The sequence below is a fragment of the Solanum stenotomum genome, chromosome 3, assembly GCF_019186545.1.
Source record: "Solanum stenotomum isolate F172 chromosome 3, ASM1918654v1, whole genome shotgun sequence".
NCBI classification, from domain to species: Eukaryota; Viridiplantae; Streptophyta; class Magnoliopsida; order Solanales; family Solanaceae; genus Solanum; species Solanum stenotomum.
In genome coordinates, this window is record NC_064284.1 from 65,508,855 (window position 1) to 65,528,806 (window position 19,952).

Here is a 19,952-nt window from a genome sequence, read left to right on the forward strand (position 1 = left end):
AGATCTTTTGTGGTTTTTTGTTTTGTTTAGTGTTTTGATGATTGATTCGAGATTGGATTGCATAATTAATTGAATAGTTTGGTTACTAGATGTTAATGTGCTGCCTCTGGTAAAAAAAAAGTGATATTGATCTTCAATAGAACTGATTTGTGGTTAGTGTTTTGATGATGGGTTTGAGATTGGATTGCGAAATTTATAAATAAAACAAAGGTGCACCTTTATCAGTGAAAAGAATGATCTTGATCTTTAGCAGAAATGATTTCTCTTTGTTTTATTTAGTGTTTTGATGATGGATTTGAATTTGTGATTGAAAATATTATAGAATGGGTTGGTTATTAGATGTTTGTGATGACACTGGTTACTTGACTTTATCAGTGAAAAATAATGATCTTGATCTTCAACATAAACGATTTCTCTTTGTTTTGTTTTGTTTAGTGTTTGATGATGAATTCGAGATTGGATTGCAAAATTTATAGAATAGTTTGGTCATGTTTGATTTTATCAGGTGAAAAGAAATGATCTTGATCTTCAACAGAAGTGATCTCTCTTTGTGTTTGTGGTCTTCTCTTTGTTTTATTTAGTATTTTGATTAGGGGTGTGCATCGGTTCGGTTTATCGATTTTTGATTTGTAAATACGTCAAATCGATAACCAAATCAATAACATATTTCTTATCGGTTTTTGGTTAATCGATTTATGGTACTTAATGGTTCGATTTAACCAATAAAAAAAAACTCATATATATTAATATACACAATAAATTTTTTTCCATATAAATTATATGATTTTTCCAATATTTAGCATGAAAGTAAAAATTAAAAGTAACTATCATTTTTTTTTGCAAGTTTAGGCAATTGGCACATTCAAGTTAGAAGTGTGCTTGCAATTACAGAATGAAACAATAATTAGGGTTTTAAGTAATATTGAGATTAAAGTAATAGGGTTTGTAAAATGTTAGTATATAATTAGGGTTTACTGGTCTAGGGATAAAATAGTAAATTAGAATAGTCTCATTGGGTTATTGGTTTAACCATTAACAAAAATCATATAACCGAAAATCGAACCAATAATCCAATAAAAAAATTTGCGAAACCGTTTAAAAATCGTTAGCCCAATAACCTAATATCAATAAACTAATAATATTTTTTTCGGTTTGGTATTGGTTAAATCGGTTTTTGTACACCCCTAATTTTGACGACAGGTTTGAGATTGGATTGCAAAATTTATAGAATGGTTTGTTTACTAGATGTTTGTGCTGCCTTTGCAATATGTTTCTGTTTGGTTTATTTCGAAGAAAAAGAATAAGTTGTCTGTTGTGGATCGATCCCTTCAATTAAGTATTTAATTATATTTTTAGTTGCTTTATTTATTATTTTAGAATAGAATTTATGTGTCATAGTTTCATAAGGATTAGGTTAAGCTATAGTTACTAGTTTGGAATAGGATTATAGTTTCCTACTTTCATAAGAATTAGACTTCCTACTGATGTAATAAGACTCCTATTTAAAGGGGGTTTTGATGAATAAATCATTATTTCAGCAAAAAAGCAAGAGATTAGAGTTTTCTCTTCCATTGAACTCTAAGGTTTCAGTCTCCATTTGAAGAGCGGAAGAGATCGGAATTCTCTCTTTAATGAATTCTAAGGTTTCAGCCTTCCTTTAACGAGCTGATTTATATATCGCTCTGTGAATCGATCCTTCCCTAAAGATTCATAACAATGAAATATCATGAGTATTTATATACAAAAAATAAAATTAAAAACATGCTTAATGTTTAAGCATAAACATATCCATTTTCACATGGATTAAAATCCATATAATTTGGAATGACATTAAATATAATTAAAAAAATTAACTTAATAGTAAATATTTTAATGAATAACCATAATGAAAGTCAAACTTTCAACAAGCATTTTTAAGTAAATCAAATCTAAAACTTAACTTGAATTAGTGAATATTTAAATGTACTTACGAAAAGAAGAGAAAAATATTCAGATTTTATGGAATGCTAATCCATATAATTTGGAATGACATTAAATATAATAAAAAAGTTAACTTAATAGTAGATATTTTAATGAATAACCATAATGAAAGTCAAACTTTCAACAAGCATTTTAAGTAAATCAAATTTAAAATATTTAATTAGCAAATATTTTATGAAAATATTTATTTTATGAATAAAGAGTAAAATATTCAGATTTTATGATTAATTATTTATGAAAATTCATTAACATCAATTAAAAATTTAAACCTTAACTTGATAATGAAAATGTTGTTTTCAAATAATAAAGGTAAAATTACTAAATATAACGATTTAAACATTTTATTTTTTTATTTCAACTATGCAAAATACGACTATAAATATCGTTATATCTTGTTCTACTAATGTAATTAAGGGGTTAATGGTGCTGAGTGGAATTAATGCAACTTTGACACACTTCAATAAATAAAGAATTTTGTGACAATTATTTAACAACATAATATAATTGCCTCTATATTACATTTAGCTACAATAATATAATATGAATACTTATAACCAACCCTCTATATAAATGTCATTAAACACTTTAGCAACTTTGGATGAAATGATATTAACCCAATTGTCATTAAATATTTTCGCCATAATAAATATTGTCGCTAAAATAAAAATTTATTACTACTAATTCTTTTGTTGTAATGACATAGTCTTTGTGAGTCTATTGAATTGCTACCAAGGGATAATTTGGAAGAAAAATTCTAGAGTCTACTGAATTTATTACGCAAAATTGAATTAGTCAGATTCCAATAAACACTAATCATTAATCCTTTTGTAGGTCATTACTTCATGACTTTTTTTTTATAACTGAGAAATCCGTCTATGATCCGCCCTTTGGACCAATCATAGCCTTCTAAACTCGGTGGATATGGGCCCGCCCCTCTACCCTTCTCCACATTAATACCAGGATTCACAGCCTTCTAAACTCGGTGGATAATGGGCCCGCCCCTCTACCCTTCTCCACTTAAATACCGGGCTTCGCTTTGCATGGTGTGAGGCTTGAACCTGCGACGTAAGCCACAAATCATCCACCTTTTGCCACTCGAGCTACACCTTGGGGACTACTTCATGACTTCTCAAATACTGGAAATGAGTTCAATATGGTCTGTAGGTATATGCAATTTTCATCTCCTTTGTTCTCTGCAGTCTGCACTGAGAAACAAGCTAACTACATGCTCTACAACACTCAAAATAGGCTCTTTGATACAGGCAAGAAACTCGACGCGCGCCACAAGAATCAGAGATGATTTCTATTGTTCTTACTTGATGAGAAGTCAGAAGAGCTTCTTGGAGATCATGTATCGTCTAGGCGTTGTGCTTCAACATCAGCACTCAACGTAGAAAACAAAGAACGGAGATAAGTCCTAATAACCAATGGTGAGATCCTGCACTATACCGGGAATGGCTGTAAATAGGGCTTGACATTCAATGTCAAATATTTTTAAGGAAATGAAGTTTAGAAGTCCTCGGATACTTCTACGTTCTGTACGTGTATCCGAGTTCTCCATCTGGACATGAGACATGTCAATCAATCAACTTGAGCCATTAATTACAGTTAACCGATGCAAATATGTAAGCTCATATTTACTCAGAAAGTTTCCACAGGCCAAATGCTCATTATGAATCATAAACCTTGTGCAAGTTAGCAAAATATGCTGTTAGGTAATACAAGATGTTCCAGAGATTAATACAAAGCAAGCTAGGATGAATATACGCCAGTTGACGATCCAGTAAAAAACTAAGAATCAGTTCTTACTCACAAAAGTGAGGCCAACTCCGACAATCTGAGGCATACAAGACTCTCTTCTCCCTTCTTTATCACAAAATGAACCATCGAAGACTTCCTTGCCATCCCCGTGTCCTCAGTTCTTTTTCACCTTTCCGAGTTGAGGGGATAAAACATATGCAATGAACTGTTGAATATGATAAACCTTGCTGTTAGTCTTGGAGTTTCTGATGAGTTACTGTCAGTATTGGAGTTTGACTGGACTAGCATAAAAGTATCGATACAAAATAAACGATGGAAGTTAAGACAAACATATACAGCCTATAAATGAAGAGAAAACAAAGAACTTTCTGTAAAGTAAGAAACTTTTGAAGAAAATGTAGAAGCATATTTTCAAGTGAACTGGACAAAGAGACAATATGCACATGGCAATTGGAGAAAAAGTTTAAAAAATCAAAAGGACTCTTTCTAAGTGTCGGGGGAAGGTAGGATGTACGCAGACATTACCTCTACCTTTGTGGGGAAGAGGGGCTGTTTCCGATAGACCCTTGGCTCAATAGGACTCTTTCTAATCTTGTTAATACATAACTAACAATTTAAGTTCACTTTTTTTTTTCAAGAACTTATCACCATAAATCTCAATTTTCATAGCCCAAAAATTACTCTCTTCCAAACAGTTTCCGTTTTCCTGTTTAACTAAGAAAAAACAAGAATTACAGACAAAATCCTTTGATTTCTATTTTCCTTTCAAGAAGAGAATCGAAAAAAAGAATCCACCTCAGGAAAGCATTGCCGGTCATAGTAAACAAGTCTGACTCCTTCAATAATCTGCAGCAAATAATGCATAGATTTAACAGCATAAGCAAGAGACAATGTTTCAAACTATTGAAAATAATATAGTGCATTAGTCAAATTAGGCGTACCGTCATGTTTCTTCATTAGATTCCTTGCAAACAGCACGCATATGAGTATAAACCCCACTCCAGCTACCCCTCCTAGTATTATAGCCACTGTCTTCCCCACATTTTGCCCTGACCCTACAACAATTATTAAATGCAGCTCTCTTTACAATATAATTGTAGACAATAAACAAAAAGAATGGCTGGAAAATCTAAGGAGGACAAAGTTTTGATTTATCTAAGGAAAGAAAAAGGTGCATTGAAGTAACTGAAGTTCGGGTTGTCCTCGATCAAGTAAAATAGACAATCTCTCCGTAAGGAGAAGAAAGTTTTACTCTAACTCCACTTCTTGCTCTTCCAATACACGAAGACTAGTCAGAAATTATCTATGGGATTAGAGCTAAAGAGGGGTTTGATATAATCAACTTAATAGCACTAGTGATTCAGACCTTTTATCATAAGTCCAAGAATACAAAAGTTTATTAGCTTGACTTTGTTTGACACTGGCAAAATCATAAGCAATTACCAATTTAGTAGAATGGCAACTTCAGCAAATCAATTAGGATATATAGACTTCCCAAAAATGTGATCATGCCTGTTTCAGATCCTCCAAAAATGCACTACTTTTGGAGGATCTGACACACACCCTGCAACATTTTTGAAGACCTCGAGCATATAAAGCTAGACAAGAGGTTCTATATCAGTATATGTAATACCTGAAGATGAAGAAGGGGACCAATCTGAAGACGACGATGATGTTCTAGGGACCCCATTTGGAGAATTACTATAACCAATAAAACATTTGTGCAGGAAGATTTGGCCAGAGACGGAGCTTCCACATTCCACCTGAGCTTTTTGGACAGCATTTTTCACACAATCAGCACAATCAGCGGAGCCAACATCCCCTTCACATTGCCCCATGGTATAAACAGACTGATAGCTTGTTGTGTAGAAGCCATTGCTACTAGCCATGCCATTTTCCAATGTGGAAAAAGCAGTATCCCTTCTTTCCTCAAACCCACTACCTGACAATATTTTCGACACGGATTCTAAATATATATATATGAAAGAAATACTAAATCTTGAACGTGTAATTTGAAGAGTGTAGGTACGGTGGTATATACTAAAGATTGAACCTATAAAACTTAAATTCTGAATCTGATATAACTACCTAGCTGTGGTTGATGTATGTAGGTATAAGTACATGTTAGACCAAAACCAGAATTTTCAAGATACAACATAAATATATGTAACAAAATCACCAGAAACTCAGGAAATACTAAATTTTTAACACATATTTGAAATATACAACCGGTTCTGCGGTTAAAATCTAACAATTTGAACTCGTAAAATTTGGACTGAAGCATTTTTCCCATTATAAGTCTTCTACAGCATCTCCGTTCCAGAGATTTGAGGGAAACCAGCAACCTCATATAGAGCATGTAACGGTCATAAAGCTGGATTCTTGCAGCAACAGGCTTGCTACCACAGAGCTTATCTATGAGTACTGGCAAACCCCACACACATTTATAGCAGTCAAACATTAGAGAGGTCACCTCTTCACTGAAAAAGACCAGAAATTATGGACTGCCAACTATCAGAACTAAAGAGCGAATAAATAAAATTTAAATTCTAAATACAACACAGCTACCTACACCAGTACTTTTGACACAGAGTATAACTATATATGCAAGAAACACTAAAAATCCAAAAAAGTTAAAATTGAACTCATAAAGTTTATATCTTGAATCCGCCTAAGCTACCTGGAGCATTTTTCCCACTACAAGTCTTGAACAGCATCTCCATTCCAGAGATTTGAGGGAAACCAGAAACCTCATAGAGCATGTAAAAGCCATAAAGCTGGATTCTTGCAACAACAGGATTGCTACCACATAGCTTATCAATGAGTATTGGTAAACCACTCACACATTTATAGCAGTCAACATTAGAGAGGTCACCTCTACACTGAAAAAGACCAGGAATTATGGACTGCCCACTACCAGTACTAAAGAGCGGACCTATAAAATTTAAATTCTGAATCTGACTTTGGCACAGAGTATAACTATATATGCAAAGAAACACAAAAAATTCAAGGAACATCAAAAAAGTTAAAATTGAACTAGTAAAGTTCAAATCTTGAATCCGCCTATGCAACCAGGAGCATTTTTCCCAGTACAAGTTTTATACTGCATCTCCATTCCAGAGATGAGCACGTAACAGCCAAAAAGCTGGATTCTTGCAGCAACACGCTTGCTACCACACAGCTTTCAATGAGTATTGGCAAGCCACTCACATTTAAAGCAAAGGTCACCTCTACACTGAAAAAGACCAGAAATTGTGGACTTCCCACTACCAGTACTAAAGAGTGAACCTATCAACACAGAGTGTAACTATATATGCAAGAAACACTAAAAAATCAAAATATTTGAAATAGAACTAGTAAAGTTTAAATCTTGAATCCTCCTAAGTTACCTGGAGCATTTTTCCCACTACAAGTCTTGAACAGCATCTCCATTCCAGATATTTGAGGGAAACCAGCAACCTCATAGAGCATGTAACAGCCATAAAGCTGGACTCTTGCAGCAACAGGCTTGCTACCACATAACTTATCTATGAGTATTGGCAAACCACTAACACATTTATAGCAATCAACATTAGAAAGGTCACCTCTACACTGAAAAAGACCAGAAATTGTAGATTGCCCACTACCAGTACTAGTCTTATAGAACTTGGACTTTGAGGACTGTGAAACAAGAGTGCCAAAAAGGGAAGAAAGAGCTTGTGAGTAAACCCCAGATGGATCTGATAAATCTTGCTTTGCACAACCCTTGTAAATCAACTTAGTGTAGTCAGAATCAGATTTAGCTTGTGGGGTTAGCTTGAAAATGGTAAATATAACTAAGAAAAGAGAGAATATGCAAAATGGCTTTGTAGGCAAACCCATTTTTTGTGGATTCTTGATGAATTATTCCATTGTTGTTGGTATTTTATTTTTTTTAAATAAAGATTTCAAGCTTGGGTTTTTGAATAGTGAAAATGAGAAAATGTTGAAGGGTTTATTTACTGTTTTTGCTTTCTTTCTTTCTTTCTTTCTCAAAAAAGGGAGCCTTGTCTTGGTGGTGTAATTCAACTTTCTCTTTTATTGTGCAGATAGAAGTTATCTCTACTAGTAGTACACATGACATGAAAAATACACAGTCGTAGTGATGAAATTGTTTCAATTTTAATCAAAAGTTTTGAACATGAATTCGGAATATGGAGAAATTTTATTGAAAGCATCACCCTTAAATGGGTCCACAATGTGTGATCCCGATTTAGTTGGAGTTTCAATGAAGACTCCGACCATTGAATGGAAGAAAAAAAGATAAAAAATATTAATATTTTTTCATTCGGTGTTCAGTATTTTCATTGGAGTTTGATTAATAACGCTCCATTCAAGTAAAGCACTATATAACAAAATTTTTCTTATACTCGAAACTAGAACTCAAGAACTTTAATTAAATGAGAATTAGCTCAATTTACCACACTACTCCCTCCGTCCCTATTTACTTGTCCATATTTCCTTTTTTAGTTGTCCCTATTTAGTTGTCCATTTTGACAAATCAAGAAAGGACAATAAATTTTTTCCTATTATACCCTTATTTACACTTCTTGAAAATTATAAAAGTGTATGTTGTTTCCCTCCAATTTATTTCACTTGAATTCAAATAAGTGGTTGTAATTTTGAAATGAAAAGTTGTCATAAGGGTAAAATTGTAACTTCACTGTGCTAATCATTGTTGCCTTAATCTGTGTGCCATTTCTAAAGTGAACAACTAAAAAGGGACGGAGGGAGTATTATCTTTTAGTGATAGATGATTATTTGATGGTAGTACTATTTTACTTTAGAAAATAGTCCATTTTTATGAAAAAGTGGTAATTATTTTATTAGATTAATAGTTAGTCTTTTTTTTAGGAGAAAGTGATGGTCCCTATGTTTTATTATGTACTACTAACTGTGTTTGATTAGACATGATCACATGTAACTTAAGAATTTATTGAAAAAGAATTTATGGTGTCAAATCTATTATAAATATTTTTGTAGTTATAAAATTCTTATGATGGGTCATTGACATTAATTAACACATAAGATTGAAACATAATTGAACTTTTAAGATTAAAATTATGTGTCAATAGTATTTTCAAAAAGAAAGTTCACTAAGTCAAAATTAGAATAGTACTTGTAGAAAAACTTATGTAATTCTACTATTAAAAAGAATCGATCTAATCAACTTACATTCCGCAATTGACAAGTGTAATAGACGGAGTAATTTAGAGTGTTGCATGAAATATGAAAGTAACATTCTTTTTTAAAAAATAATTTAAGAATGAAAGATTCTTATTATTTTTTATTAAGAAAATCATGATATCTTAGTATTTGTACTACTAATAAAAAATAAAAAAAACTCATAGAGTGGAAGAAATATTCCCTAGGTAAGAGAGAGGTGAGAGTAGATGAAGAGAATTAACTTCATAAGTTTGACCAACCTTATTCAATTCCAATATTTGAAATTTGAATATTTTTGGGTATATTTGTCTCTTATGTTGAAAAAGAATAATGAATATTTGCCTCTTATATCCACTATTAATGGAGTTCAACCAACATCATGTGAAGTATTTGTGTGGTTTTTTTAGTGCTCGGACACTAGGACAGATGGAAAAGTAATTTTTTGTTTTTGTTGAAATTTAAATTTAAAATTTCATGATTTTCAACTCACTTCAGTTATTATTAAATCATATCCTTAAATTTAACATCAGTGAAGCATTATATAATTAAGAATATCAGAAGTTATCAATATGACTTGTGGTAAAATCATTGAGATCTCTACAATTTTAATTGATAATCTCAAATTTGAACCTCTAGAAATAGGGGAAAATATGTTGGGAGCATGAAAAAAATCTATTGAAAACAAAATACCCTAAAAATATGAATATGAAATACCGAAGAAAAAAAAGAGTAAAAGTTCTTTAATCATGTGTAAGCCAATTTTAAACAATTGGGGCAAGTAGTAAGAACCACATGAGGAGATATCTGTCATGTGATAACCTGCAAGGTGGACATCATTAAGTGAGAAATAAACAAATAACATTAAGATTTGGCCCAAAAATGTTAAAAATGGACTAAGAGGGTGTTTGGATTGGCTTAAAAGTTGGTTAAACTTATTTTTAGATCAGTTTTTGACTTCTAAAAGTGTTTGATAAATATAAAAAATAACTTAAAATAAGTTACGAAGTGTTTGGCAAGGTAAAAAATGACTTAAAATAAGTCAGAAACCAAAAGTAGGTCTCCACTACTTTTTATTTTTTGACTTAAAAGTCATTCAGTTTGACTTTTTATTTTTAACTTAACTATTTTTTTTAAGTCAATCCAAACGAGCTTTTAATGGTGAGACCGTACGTACTGATCCCCCAACTTTCTATGGAGGGTTACGTTATAGTTTCATAAAGAACTCATTCGAAAGTTATATCATCAAAATATTCATAACCTAACACACATGAAAAAAATAAAAATAAAATTGCCTAATTCCTGTAAAATAGCCCCTAAATGAAATCTAAAAATGGTGAGACTGTACGTACCGCTCCCTCAATTCTCTACGAGGGGTCCGTAATGGTTTCGTTAAAAAGTCGTTCGAAATTCATATCACCAAAATATTCATGGGCTAACACACATGAAAAACTAAGAAAACCGGATAATTCACGTACATTGACCCTTAAATGTCCAAAATGGACTTTAAAAATGGTGAGACTATAATGTACTGCTACCCCAACTCCCACAAAAGGTTCTGTAAGGTTTCACAAAAAAACATTCTTAAAGCCATATCACCTAAATATTCATGGGCTAACATACACGAAAAATTGAGAAACACCTGATTCGTGTAAATTGGCCCTAAATGCCCAAAATGAACTCTAAAAATGGTGAGACTTTACGTACTCCTCCCCCAAACTCCTTATGGTAAGACTGTAAGTACTACTCCCCCAACTCCCACAGAGGGTTCTATACTGATTTCGCAAGAAAATATTCTTAAAGCCATATCACAAATTATTCATGAGCTAATACACACAAAAAAAACTTAGCAAATCGCCCTAATTCTTGGAAATTGGCCCCTAAATGTCCAAAATGGACTCTAAAAAAGGTGAAACTGTACGTACTGCTTTCCCAACTCCGTACAGAGGGTTTCGTAATGGTTTCGTAAGGAATTCATCTAGAAGACATATCACTAAATTAATTACTCATTGGTTAACACACGTATAAAATTGAGAAAATCGCCTAATTTTTGTAATTGGCCCCTAAATGTCCAAAATGGACTCTAAAAATGATGAGATTGTACATACTCCTCCTCAACTCTCTATGGAGGGTTCCGTAATGGTTTCACAAAAAAGTTGTTCGAAAATCATATCACCAAAATATTCATGGGATAACACACGCGAAAAATTTAAGAAAATGAGCTAATTCCCGTAAATTAGCCCCTAAATGTTCAAAATGGACTCTAAAAATGGTGAGATTGTACATACTACTCCTTCAACTCCCTTACGGACGGTTCTGTAATGGTTTCGCAAGAAAATCGTTCGGAAGTCATATCACCAAAATATTTATGGTTTAACACACACGAAAAATTGAGATAATCACTTAATTTCTGTAAAATTGGCCCCTAAATGCCTAAAATGGACCTAAAAATGGTAAAATTGTACGTTCTGCTCCCCCAACTCCCTACAAAGGATTTAGTTATGATTTCGTAAAAAAATCGTGCAAAAGTCATACCACCAATATTCATGAGCTAACACACTCGAAAAATTGAGAAAATCACCTAATTTCTGTAAATTGCCTTAAATGCCCAAAATGGACGCTAAAAATGGTGAGACTATATGTACTGCTTTTCAAACTCCCTGCAGAGGGCTCCGTAATGATTTCACAAAGAATTCGTCCGGAAGCCAAGAACCTATTTCACCAAGTAGTGCTAAAATTATAATCGATCACAACCGAAACTTTTGCAATTGTGAAATTCCGTTCAAATAGAAAGCTTTTTGGCCAATTCAAGGTCAGTTGAGAGTTGTAAAAAATGATTTAGTAGCGAACCATGAGAAATTCCTATAGTTGCTCCAACACTAGGGTTGAACAAAAAAGGCTCAGCCTTTCACTATTCAGGAGTAAAGAAAAACAAATGTGGTCTAAGCAAGACGCCCCTGGTTCAGGAAAGGGATCGAAGGGAATGTAGTTCATTCAAGGCTCACGCAAAAAAATTAGAAGCACCTTTTTCTATTGAAGTATTGATATTGACTTTATTTATTATGGTCCAACAAGCATAATAATCTAAAAGTTGTCAAGATGAGTCAATGAATTTTTTGGTTATATGATTTTCGACACTCTATTTTCAAAAACCTCTACAGGTCCTTCTGTAATGAAACGTGGAACAATTCGTATATCTTCACCATAATCTACACCATATTTTTTGCATTTAGGGTCAATTAAAATTAAGCGATTTTTTTTCAATTTTCGTGTGTGTTAGCATACTCGCTACATCAAACTTAAACATCTTTATTGTTAAAATTGAACTCGAGTACTTATTGTCGCACCACAACTCGTTTATTAATATTCTTATGCTCCTTTAAAATAAAAATATATAAAATTATTAAATTTGCTCTCTCAATCACCACCATTGATCTCATCAAATCACAACCGTTCATTCCTTGTCCCCAAAATTCATAATCCTTCACTACTATTCTCTTCCCCAGTCGGCGCCTCTTTTCCAGATTTTCTCTTACACAAACCCTCACTCTCTCTTCTCCCTCACACACACTAAAATCTACAATTTTTTTGTTATACATATATATACATCTTATATATATATATAGATAGAGAGAGAAAAAGTATAGAGGGAGAGAAAAAAAAAGTATGGATTCAGATCAAGCAAAGCTATTTATTGGTGGGATATCATGGGAAACATCAGAGGAGAAGATGAAGGAGTATTTTCAAGGGTATGGTGATGTTTTACAGACCGTAGTAATGAGGGATAAGATTACTGGGAAGCCTAGAGGATTTGGGTTTGTTGTATTTGCAGATCCTAGTGTTCTTGATAGGGTTCTTCAGGATACCCATGTAATTGATGGACGTACGGTGAGTTTTTGTTGTTTATTTCGTGATTTTAGCTTATGGGGTTTCGTTAATTTTGTTTGTTTCTCTGTTTTAGCTTCTGGGGTTTCATTAGTTTGGCTATTTTCGTGATTGTTGATTTTATTTGAAATTTTGTAGTTGTGGAGTTTTGGTTAGGTGTACTGATTTTGTGATTGTTTTCTGGGAATTTCCGGATGTGGCATTTCCAATTTAGGATGTGTTTTTGCTTCTGTTATCATGATGTGAAGTTCCTCTTTTATTTGGGGCTTCTGGGTATTGTTTATTTTTCTGCTTTATTTGCCCTGGGTTGTGGAGTTTTGGTTAAATGTGCTTGTTTTGTGATTGTTTTCTGGGTGTTTCCTAATGTGGCATTTCCAATTTAGGTTGTGCTTTTGTGTCTATTATCGTGACATTTGAGTTGTTTTTGTGGGGTCTTTATTTGGTTCCTGATCATCCATTTTAAGCATGTCTTTATCCTTGTTGAGTTCTGATACAGATATGATCTTAGTTTGATTATGCTCTTTGGGTACTAAAGTTTAAGTCTTTTCTTGGGTCCTTCAGATCACTTCATTTCTAGAGCTGGTTTATGCTTATTAAATTTTTTGGTATGGTTTTGTTATCTTCTTCTGGCTGTGCTTTGTATTTATCAAGTTCTCCTGATATTTAAAGTAAAATCTGCATCTTTTGTGTTGTCGTTTCTTGTGGGTAATAGTTTCTCTCAGACAATTTTGTGAGTAGACAAATTCTCCTGATACTTAAGTAAAGTCTGCATCTTTATATTGTGTTTTTTTGTAAATAATAGTTTCTCGAGTCAGTTTTGTGAGTACACACTGTGTTGCTTGTGTCCTTTAAAAAAAAAATGTGAACAGTAGATGAGGTTAATTAATTCTTTGCAGTAGTTCTGTTGTGTGTTTGAGTGCCATGTGGTTGAATGATTCTTAATGTGCTGTGTAATGGTGTTTTGTGTATGTGCGATGATTTTTGCTATAGTGCGTGTTGCTGTTGTCCCCTGGGAAGCTAGAATTATGTGACCAGGTTGCTTCCGTTGATTGAGCCATGCACTTTGATGCAACGGGTGTCTTATTACCATTATGCTCCTTTTCATGTTTCATAAAAAATTATTAGGTTGATGTGCCCTTCTTTGTGGATTAGAGGACTGTATATACAATGTGGTGAATAGAGTTGTAAATTTGTAAGATTCTCGAATTAAATTACTTGTTATACGATGGGTAGACTTTGTTGGGATCGATGTGTAGCAGTAGTAGTAGTTGTTGTTGTACAATTTCTTGCTTCTGCTGCATAATGATCAGTTTTGTATAAGAACAGAATTTGCTAGGTGGTGTGTCTCTATTGTGCCTTCCAAAGCTGGAACTGTGCAGCAAAGTGTGTTTCATTATCAAGCCATGCACTTGATGCAGTGGATGGGAAGTGGGATGATTGTTTCCTCCCCGATGTTTTTGACACTTTCTTGGTGTGATAATGATGAAATAATATCTGACTTGTTGAAAAAAATGTCCTAAAATGTGGCACATAGAGTAGTAAATATTTTTGTCATGCAGTGTGCTGACTTGTAGATAGAGATAAGTTTTTCTTCTTTCGGTTGATAGGGTGCAGGCAGGTTTATTTTAGTCCTAATGTCCTTATGGTATTATTAATGAGAATAGATAATGGTTTGTTCACAATGAGTTCTGCAGTGGTGAAGGTAAGTAGGTAACTGATTAGAACACTATGATAGTGTTTTATTTTAGGTTAATATTCACCCTCTTTCTAGATTGGAGCATTATTTGCTCTGAACATTTTAGTGACTTAATAGGGCATTCGTTGAATCATCCCTTTGTTGCTAGCTGCACTGTTAAATGGAAAATTTCCTGTGATAATGTCTAAAAGTGGCGTCTTTTACAGTTCAGTGCTCTTATACTTTGTCATAGTGCCACCACTTGAATAAAGGCGTTTCTATTAAGATTTCAAATCATTTGTACATTTATTTGTTTCTCCAGGCCTATTGTTTCATCTTTACTTTCGGGAATTCATAATAAGACGCTCTTTGTCAAAAAAAAAGAAGAAATCGTAATAGGACGCTTGCAGGTTCAACAGAAGTTTAGTACGTTTCAGATGATAATTTTATGTCTTTTAGTAAGAGGTTTCCCCCCCAAGTAATAACCTAGTTGATGGAAAATTTGACTTAAGTTTTGGGCGTCTTTTTATTAAAAAAATCTGTCCTTTGTGTCTATCTTGCTTGCATCTGAAATTGTTTTTCTTTTACTTAGCTCAATGACATTTTTTTCTGTATAGGTTGAGGCCAAGAGGGCCTTGTCCAGAGAGGAACAACAGGGTCCAAAATCTGGAAATATGGGTAGTGCTAGAAGTTTTGGAGGCGGTGGAAATACCAGGACCAAGAAAATATTTGTTGGGGGATTGCCTCCTACTCTGACTGAGGATGGCTTTAGAACTTACTTTGAAACTTACGGTAATGTCACTGATGTTGCAATTATGTTTGATCAACAGACCAACCGACCTCGTGGGTTTGGCTTCATTTCATTTGATTCTGAAGATGCAGTAGATAGGGTTTTGCACAAGACATATCATGATCTCAGTGGGAAACAAGTAGAAGTAAAACGTGCTCTTCCTAAAGATGGTAATTCTGGTTTTGGTGGTCGTTCCACGGGCAACGGTGGTAGTGGTATGGGTGGTGGAAGTTACCAGGGGTATGGTGCATCTGGTGACAATCCCAGTTCTTATGACAGAATGGATACCAACAGATACATGCAATCACAAAACACTGGAGGTGGTTATCCATCTTATGGTTCCTCTGGATATGGTACCGCAGGTTATGGTTATGGATCGTCCAACAATGGCATGGGTTATGGTGCTTATGGAAGTTACGGTGGAGCCAATCCTGGCTATGGGGGTGTCAATCCTGGATATGGTAGTCCTGCAGTTGCTGCCTTCGGAAATCCAAATGTGCCCGGTACTGGTTATGGTAGTGGTCAAGTTGGTGGACCAAGAAGCTCGTGGGGCTCTCAGGTTCCTTCTGGATATGGAAATATGGGCTATGGTAATGCATCCTGGGGTTCTTCAAGTGTAGGTGGGGCTGCTAATGGAGGATCTGCTACTGGCCAGTCTCCAACTGGGGCCACAGGATATGGGAATCAAGGTTATGGCTATGGTGGATATGGCGGAAATGATGGTGCCTATGGAAATCCATCTATTGGAGGTGGTGCATCGGGAGACATGCAATCAGGTGGAGGTTACATGGGCAGTGGCTATGGTGATACTAATGGAAATTCAACATTGAGGTCTGATACCTCACAAGGTTCTGGTAATTATGGTGCTCAGCAAAATGGGCCCTATGGTGGTGGCTATGGTGGTGCTCCAAGTCGGCAGGCTCAACAGCACTGATCATAGTGCTCGATTTCATCCATTAACTCACCTATAGCTGGAGTGGAGGGCTTCGCCTACTGGTTTCGTTCCACAGACAGTTTATTCTTGCAAGCATTATATGCTAAATGGGATTGGTTGGATTGCTTTAATTTTTGTAGTTTGCAGTTGTTTCAAGTTCACAATAAGTATTTGTCAGTAGTATTTGCCTATTTCGTAATATTTTCTGTCAACTGTAGTTTTAATTTGGCTTGCTTATGGTTTAGGGAGAAGGGTCAAAAATACCCCTCAACTTTTGTTTAATAGTTAGTTTTACCTTCTGTTATAACCCATACCTTTCAATTGGATGGAAAACTCCAAATCAGACCCAAACCTGACCTAACTAACTTAACCCTAACCAATATACCCATTTCCATACTAATTACAACTTGGGCTCTCAAGTCTCTATCTCCGGTGAACTTCATCTTCCTCTAACAACTGCTGTACATTTGGATTTGGTATCCATTCTAAGGCGTTATGTAGTTATGATTATGAGTGAAAGAAGTGGACTTTGATTCATCTTCTGCTATCATCACTTTTCTGATCTTTGCTGTGTTGTTCAACATTGTACTGTAACCTAGTCCTTCTATGCCTTGTTTCTTTAACTCATGTTGCAATTTATGGTGGGGGTTAAGTTAATTGGGTCGGGTTTGGGTTATATTAGGGTAGCGGGTTATTTTTTTTAAAAGAATTGGGTAATCATAGTCGAGAATGCAGGTGTTGCTATATATTTCATGAGCAAGAATTGTCTTGCCTGAAAAGCGTTAGAACAACTCTGTGATAAGGTATGATTCATAGGCTCTGATTCTTTAGTGTAGTTCGTCTTTGTATGTGATTATACTGTTAGACTAGTGAAACAAAATTCAATGATTCTACAAACTATGCGTTTCGATTAGATTCTTCAGAATGTGATAAGAAATGACTAGATAAATCATTTTGTCTCAAGCAACATAACATTCATATGATGAAAAAGAAGCAACATTACAAGAAGTTACAATAGGACTAGAAAACATTGTTTGAGGTATCATGACACAAAGTAGCTGATCAGGATCTTTTTTTTTTCTTTCAAGCAGTAGTACGTGGAAGCGTTGGAATGCTGTTGATATAAAGTTTCGGGCAGTTGTTGATTTCTCTGTTGGAAAGTATAGGCATGGCTGTATTTCCCACCTGGATTTTCTGCAGCTCGGACAAATTGTTGATTTCTATGTTGGAAAGTATAGGCATGGCTGTATTTCCCACCTGGATTTTCTGCAGCTCGGACAAATTGAGGAGTCGTAAGCATTTGAGCTGAGGGAAACCTGAAGCTGAACAGACCATTTCCTCCCCCACATAGGCATTATCAGTGAGGACAAGAATCCCTAAACTAGGAAGCTTCTCCAAGATTGGCATGGAGTCTTGTTTAAGACAAGACTTATGAAGAAGTAAGTGAGTGAGATTCGGGGAGATTTTAGGAGACGGTGATAGGAGTCCAATAAATCCTTTGAATTGCAAGGTTCGGAGTACTTCACAACTTAAGAATTCTTTTAGAACAGTACTATATTCGTTTGCACAGCAATCCAAATCTATGATGTCAATGGAGCAATGTAGCTGACATTCGTTTGAAGTACTAGTTCTCATGTAACTGGTGATTGATTTGAAGTCCGGGAAATTATTTTCAACCTTTGCTTCCAAGTAACGGAGTTTACAAAGTGTGGAGACATCATTAGCTCTGCACAAGCTTGTGTTGAAGTTCACCAAGGTTTCAAGTTGTGTCAAGTTATTGAGTTGGAGGTTTTTACCATTTTGAGTTACAAATTTTAGCGGAAGGTATAAATGTTTCAGCCTCCTCAACTTCCATAGAACATTTGGGATTTTTATCTCGTATACTCCTTCTACTCTCAAATCAAATACTCGCAAGTAGGAAAACTTGCTAATAGATGATGGCAACTCGTTGAGGATACACCCTTTGAAGCTCAGATACCTCAAGAACTTGAGATTGGAAATACCCGTCAGTAGTTCCAGTCTTTGAAAATCAATCCCATCAAAATCAAGAACTCTGAGCACTCCAAACTCCTTAAGGTTTAGCACTTTAGCTGGGCCGACCAATTCATGCTGGTTTCTAAGAAGAACCACTCTAAGACTCCGAATAGTTTTAGAAACTTTACGAGGAATATCAACTCTGTGCTTACCTAGATATATCACAAGTCGACGTGGTCCATCACTCGATAAGAGTGAACAACAGTCCTCTCGTCTTAAATCAATGATTTTGAGAAAACATTTTTCTTCACAATTTGAGACACAAAAAGTTTCCATACCTTGAACAAAGCGACAAGTCTTGAATAATTTCTTGGTAGCTCGAACTTCCTCTGGTTGCATCTCTACCACGCCCATACGTGCTAGTTCTTTCAGATATCTCTCAGTCATGTCCATCATGCTCTCCCCTTTAACACTTTGTCTTGTCGATAATAACCCTTCCATCATCAACAAATGGGACAACTTTTCGGGATCTATCAATTGATTTTCGAGGAAATGACCCAAGTAAATAAAGCATGGTTGCAAGTAGTCTGGTAACTTTTTATAAACTCGACAACAGAATTCAGAGATAAATGCTTGGGTATTTTGTTGCACCATCTCCCACTCCTCATCACTTTTTTTAGATCGCAGGTACAATGCAAGATACTTGATCATCCCTGGTAAGCCATTACAACATCTAACCATTTCCGTTATCATCATTTCTCGATCTGCAAAATATTACACAGAGTTAGATTTTGTGGGATTACTCACACTGAGTAAGTTTAGTAAAATTAGCTGACCTGATGAAGCCCTGTGAGATATCACCTTGTTGAACAAAGCCCAACTATCACCCATGTTCAAGGGCGTCATGTTATGCATAGATTGACTCTGTTTTTTTGATATGTATTCCGCTACATATCGAACCCGGGTAGTTACAAGTACGTAACTACCCGAGTGTAACTTTGGTAATGCTCTATAAAGAGTTTCCCAAGCTTGTATGGATCGTACATCATCAAATACAAATAAGCTCCTCTTAGTAAACATGTTCTGAACACGTTCGTGCAATTGTTTTTCTGTGCTGCTGTACCGCATCCATTGATGATTACCTGACTCCAGTATTTTCTCAAGTATGTCTCCAACTTCAAAGTCGTTGCGAGGAACTTTAATCCATATCCGAATATCAAACCTTTCAACAATGACGGAATTGTTATGTACTGATCTAGCAAGTGTAGTTTTGCCTGAGCCAACAACTCCGTATATTGGAATAACTGGTACTCCAATATTGGAGGATGAGGATGAGGACGAGGACGAAAAAGATGAATAGTTAGATAACAGTGATTTGGATACTTGCTTAATATCTTTTTCGAGACCAATTATGTCGGTGATTTGTTTTGGAAGAGAAAGGGAGGTGTTTACTTCAATGTTGTCAATTTGTTTGAGGATAGTCTCCATCTTTGATTTGATCTTCTGGATACTGGAACTAAGAGATCTCCATGTTTTTGAAGATTCGAATTCGATCTTGTCTTCGATTTGATAACTGAGTTCTTCAATTATCCTCACTCTGTTTTCAATTTCATTTACTCTGTTTTTTTCTTTCAAACAAGTATACCTCGAGCGTAGCTCTGAGAGTATGAATTTTAAATCTTCCTTAACAGACTCATCCAATCGTGCCGTTTCTTCTGACAATAAATTCTTAAGCCTTTCACCGGCGGACCGGAGTACTATCTCCGACATCC

The 19,952-nt window shown here is 34.9% G+C and overlaps 3 protein-coding genes across 5 annotated transcripts; 1 reads left to right on the forward strand and 2 right to left on the reverse strand.

Moving 5' to 3' along the window:
* Nucleotides 1-3,629: 3,629 nt before the first annotated feature.
* LOC125860405 (plasmodesmata-located protein 2-like) lies at nucleotides 3,630-7,727 on the reverse strand. 3 transcript variants are annotated; one of them, XM_049540358.1, is made up of 6 exons: nucleotides 7,201-7,727; nucleotides 6,422-6,491; nucleotides 5,375-5,683; nucleotides 4,683-4,796; nucleotides 4,537-4,587; nucleotides 3,630-4,017 (listed from the first exon to the last, which is right to left on the reverse strand). In XM_049540358.1, the coding sequence occupies exons 1-5, from the start codon at nucleotides 7,600-7,602 to the stop codon at nucleotides 4,580-4,582; spliced, it is 903 nt and encodes a 300-aa protein (XP_049396315.1). In that variant the 5' UTR covers nucleotides 7,603-7,727; the 3' UTR covers nucleotides 3,630-4,017; nucleotides 4,537-4,579. The 3 variants fall into 3 exon arrangements, with proteins under 3 accessions (XP_049396315.1, XP_049396316.1, XP_049396314.1); XM_049540359.1 differs by having other exon boundaries at nucleotides 3,630-4,022; XM_049540357.1 differs by lacking the exon at nucleotides 6,422-6,491 and having other exon boundaries at nucleotides 3,630-3,946; nucleotides 7,131-7,726.
* A 4,693-nt stretch (nucleotides 7,728-12,420) lies between these two features.
* Nucleotides 12,421-16,423, forward strand: LOC125859360 (heterogeneous nuclear ribonucleoprotein 1-like). Its single transcript, XM_049539093.1, has 2 exons — nucleotides 12,421-12,810; nucleotides 15,100-16,423. Exons 1-2 carry the CDS (start codon nucleotides 12,589-12,591, stop codon nucleotides 16,204-16,206), a joined length of 1,329 nt encoding a protein of 442 aa, XP_049395050.1. The 5' UTR covers nucleotides 12,421-12,588; the 3' UTR covers nucleotides 16,207-16,423.
* Nucleotides 16,424-17,151: 728 nt separating this feature from the next.
* Nucleotides 17,152-19,950, reverse strand: LOC125859994 (putative inactive disease susceptibility protein LOV1). The gene is made up of 3 exons (XM_049539859.1): nucleotides 19,017-19,950; nucleotides 17,464-18,944; nucleotides 17,152-17,391 (listed from the first exon to the last, which is right to left on the reverse strand). Exons 1-3 carry the CDS (start codon nucleotides 19,948-19,950, stop codon nucleotides 17,290-17,292), a joined length of 2,517 nt encoding a protein of 838 aa, XP_049395816.1. The 3' UTR covers nucleotides 17,152-17,289.
* Nucleotides 19,951-19,952: the final 2 nt, after the last annotated feature.

Excerpts from the sequence above, each read along its gene's own strand:
- LOC125859994 (XM_049539859.1), bottom strand. The coding sequence starts at position 19,950 with ATGTCGGAGATAGTACTCCGGTCCGCCGGTGAAAGGCTTAAGAATTTA. Across the intron at positions 18,945-19,016 it reads ATCTCACAGGGCTTCATCAG|ATCGAGAAATGATGATAACG; the intron begins GTCAGCTAATTT and ends AATATTTTGCAG. Across the intron at positions 17,392-17,463 it reads CCGAGCTGCAGAAAATCCAG|GTGGGAAATACAGCCATGCC; the intron begins GTGGGAAATACA and ends CAGAAAATCCAG.
- LOC125859360 (XM_049539093.1), top strand. The coding sequence starts at position 12,589 with ATGGATTCAGATCAAGCAAAGCTATTTATTGGTGGGATATCATGGGAA. Across the intron at positions 12,811-15,099 it reads ATGTAATTGATGGACGTACG|GTTGAGGCCAAGAGGGCCTT; the intron begins GTGAGTTTTTGT and ends TTTTCTGTATAG.
- LOC125860405 (XM_049540358.1), bottom strand. The coding sequence starts at position 7,602 with ATGGGTTTGCCTACAAAGCCATTTTGCATATTCTCTCTTTTCTTAGTT. Across the intron at positions 6,492-7,200 it reads GCTGTTACATGCTCTATGAG|GTTTCTGGTTTCCCTCAAAT; the intron begins GTTGCTGGTTTC and ends ATGCTCTATGAG. Across the intron at positions 5,684-6,421 it reads TAGTGGGAAAAATGCTCCAG|GTAGTGGGTTTGAGGAAAGA; the intron begins GTAGCTTAGGCG and ends AAATATTGTCAG.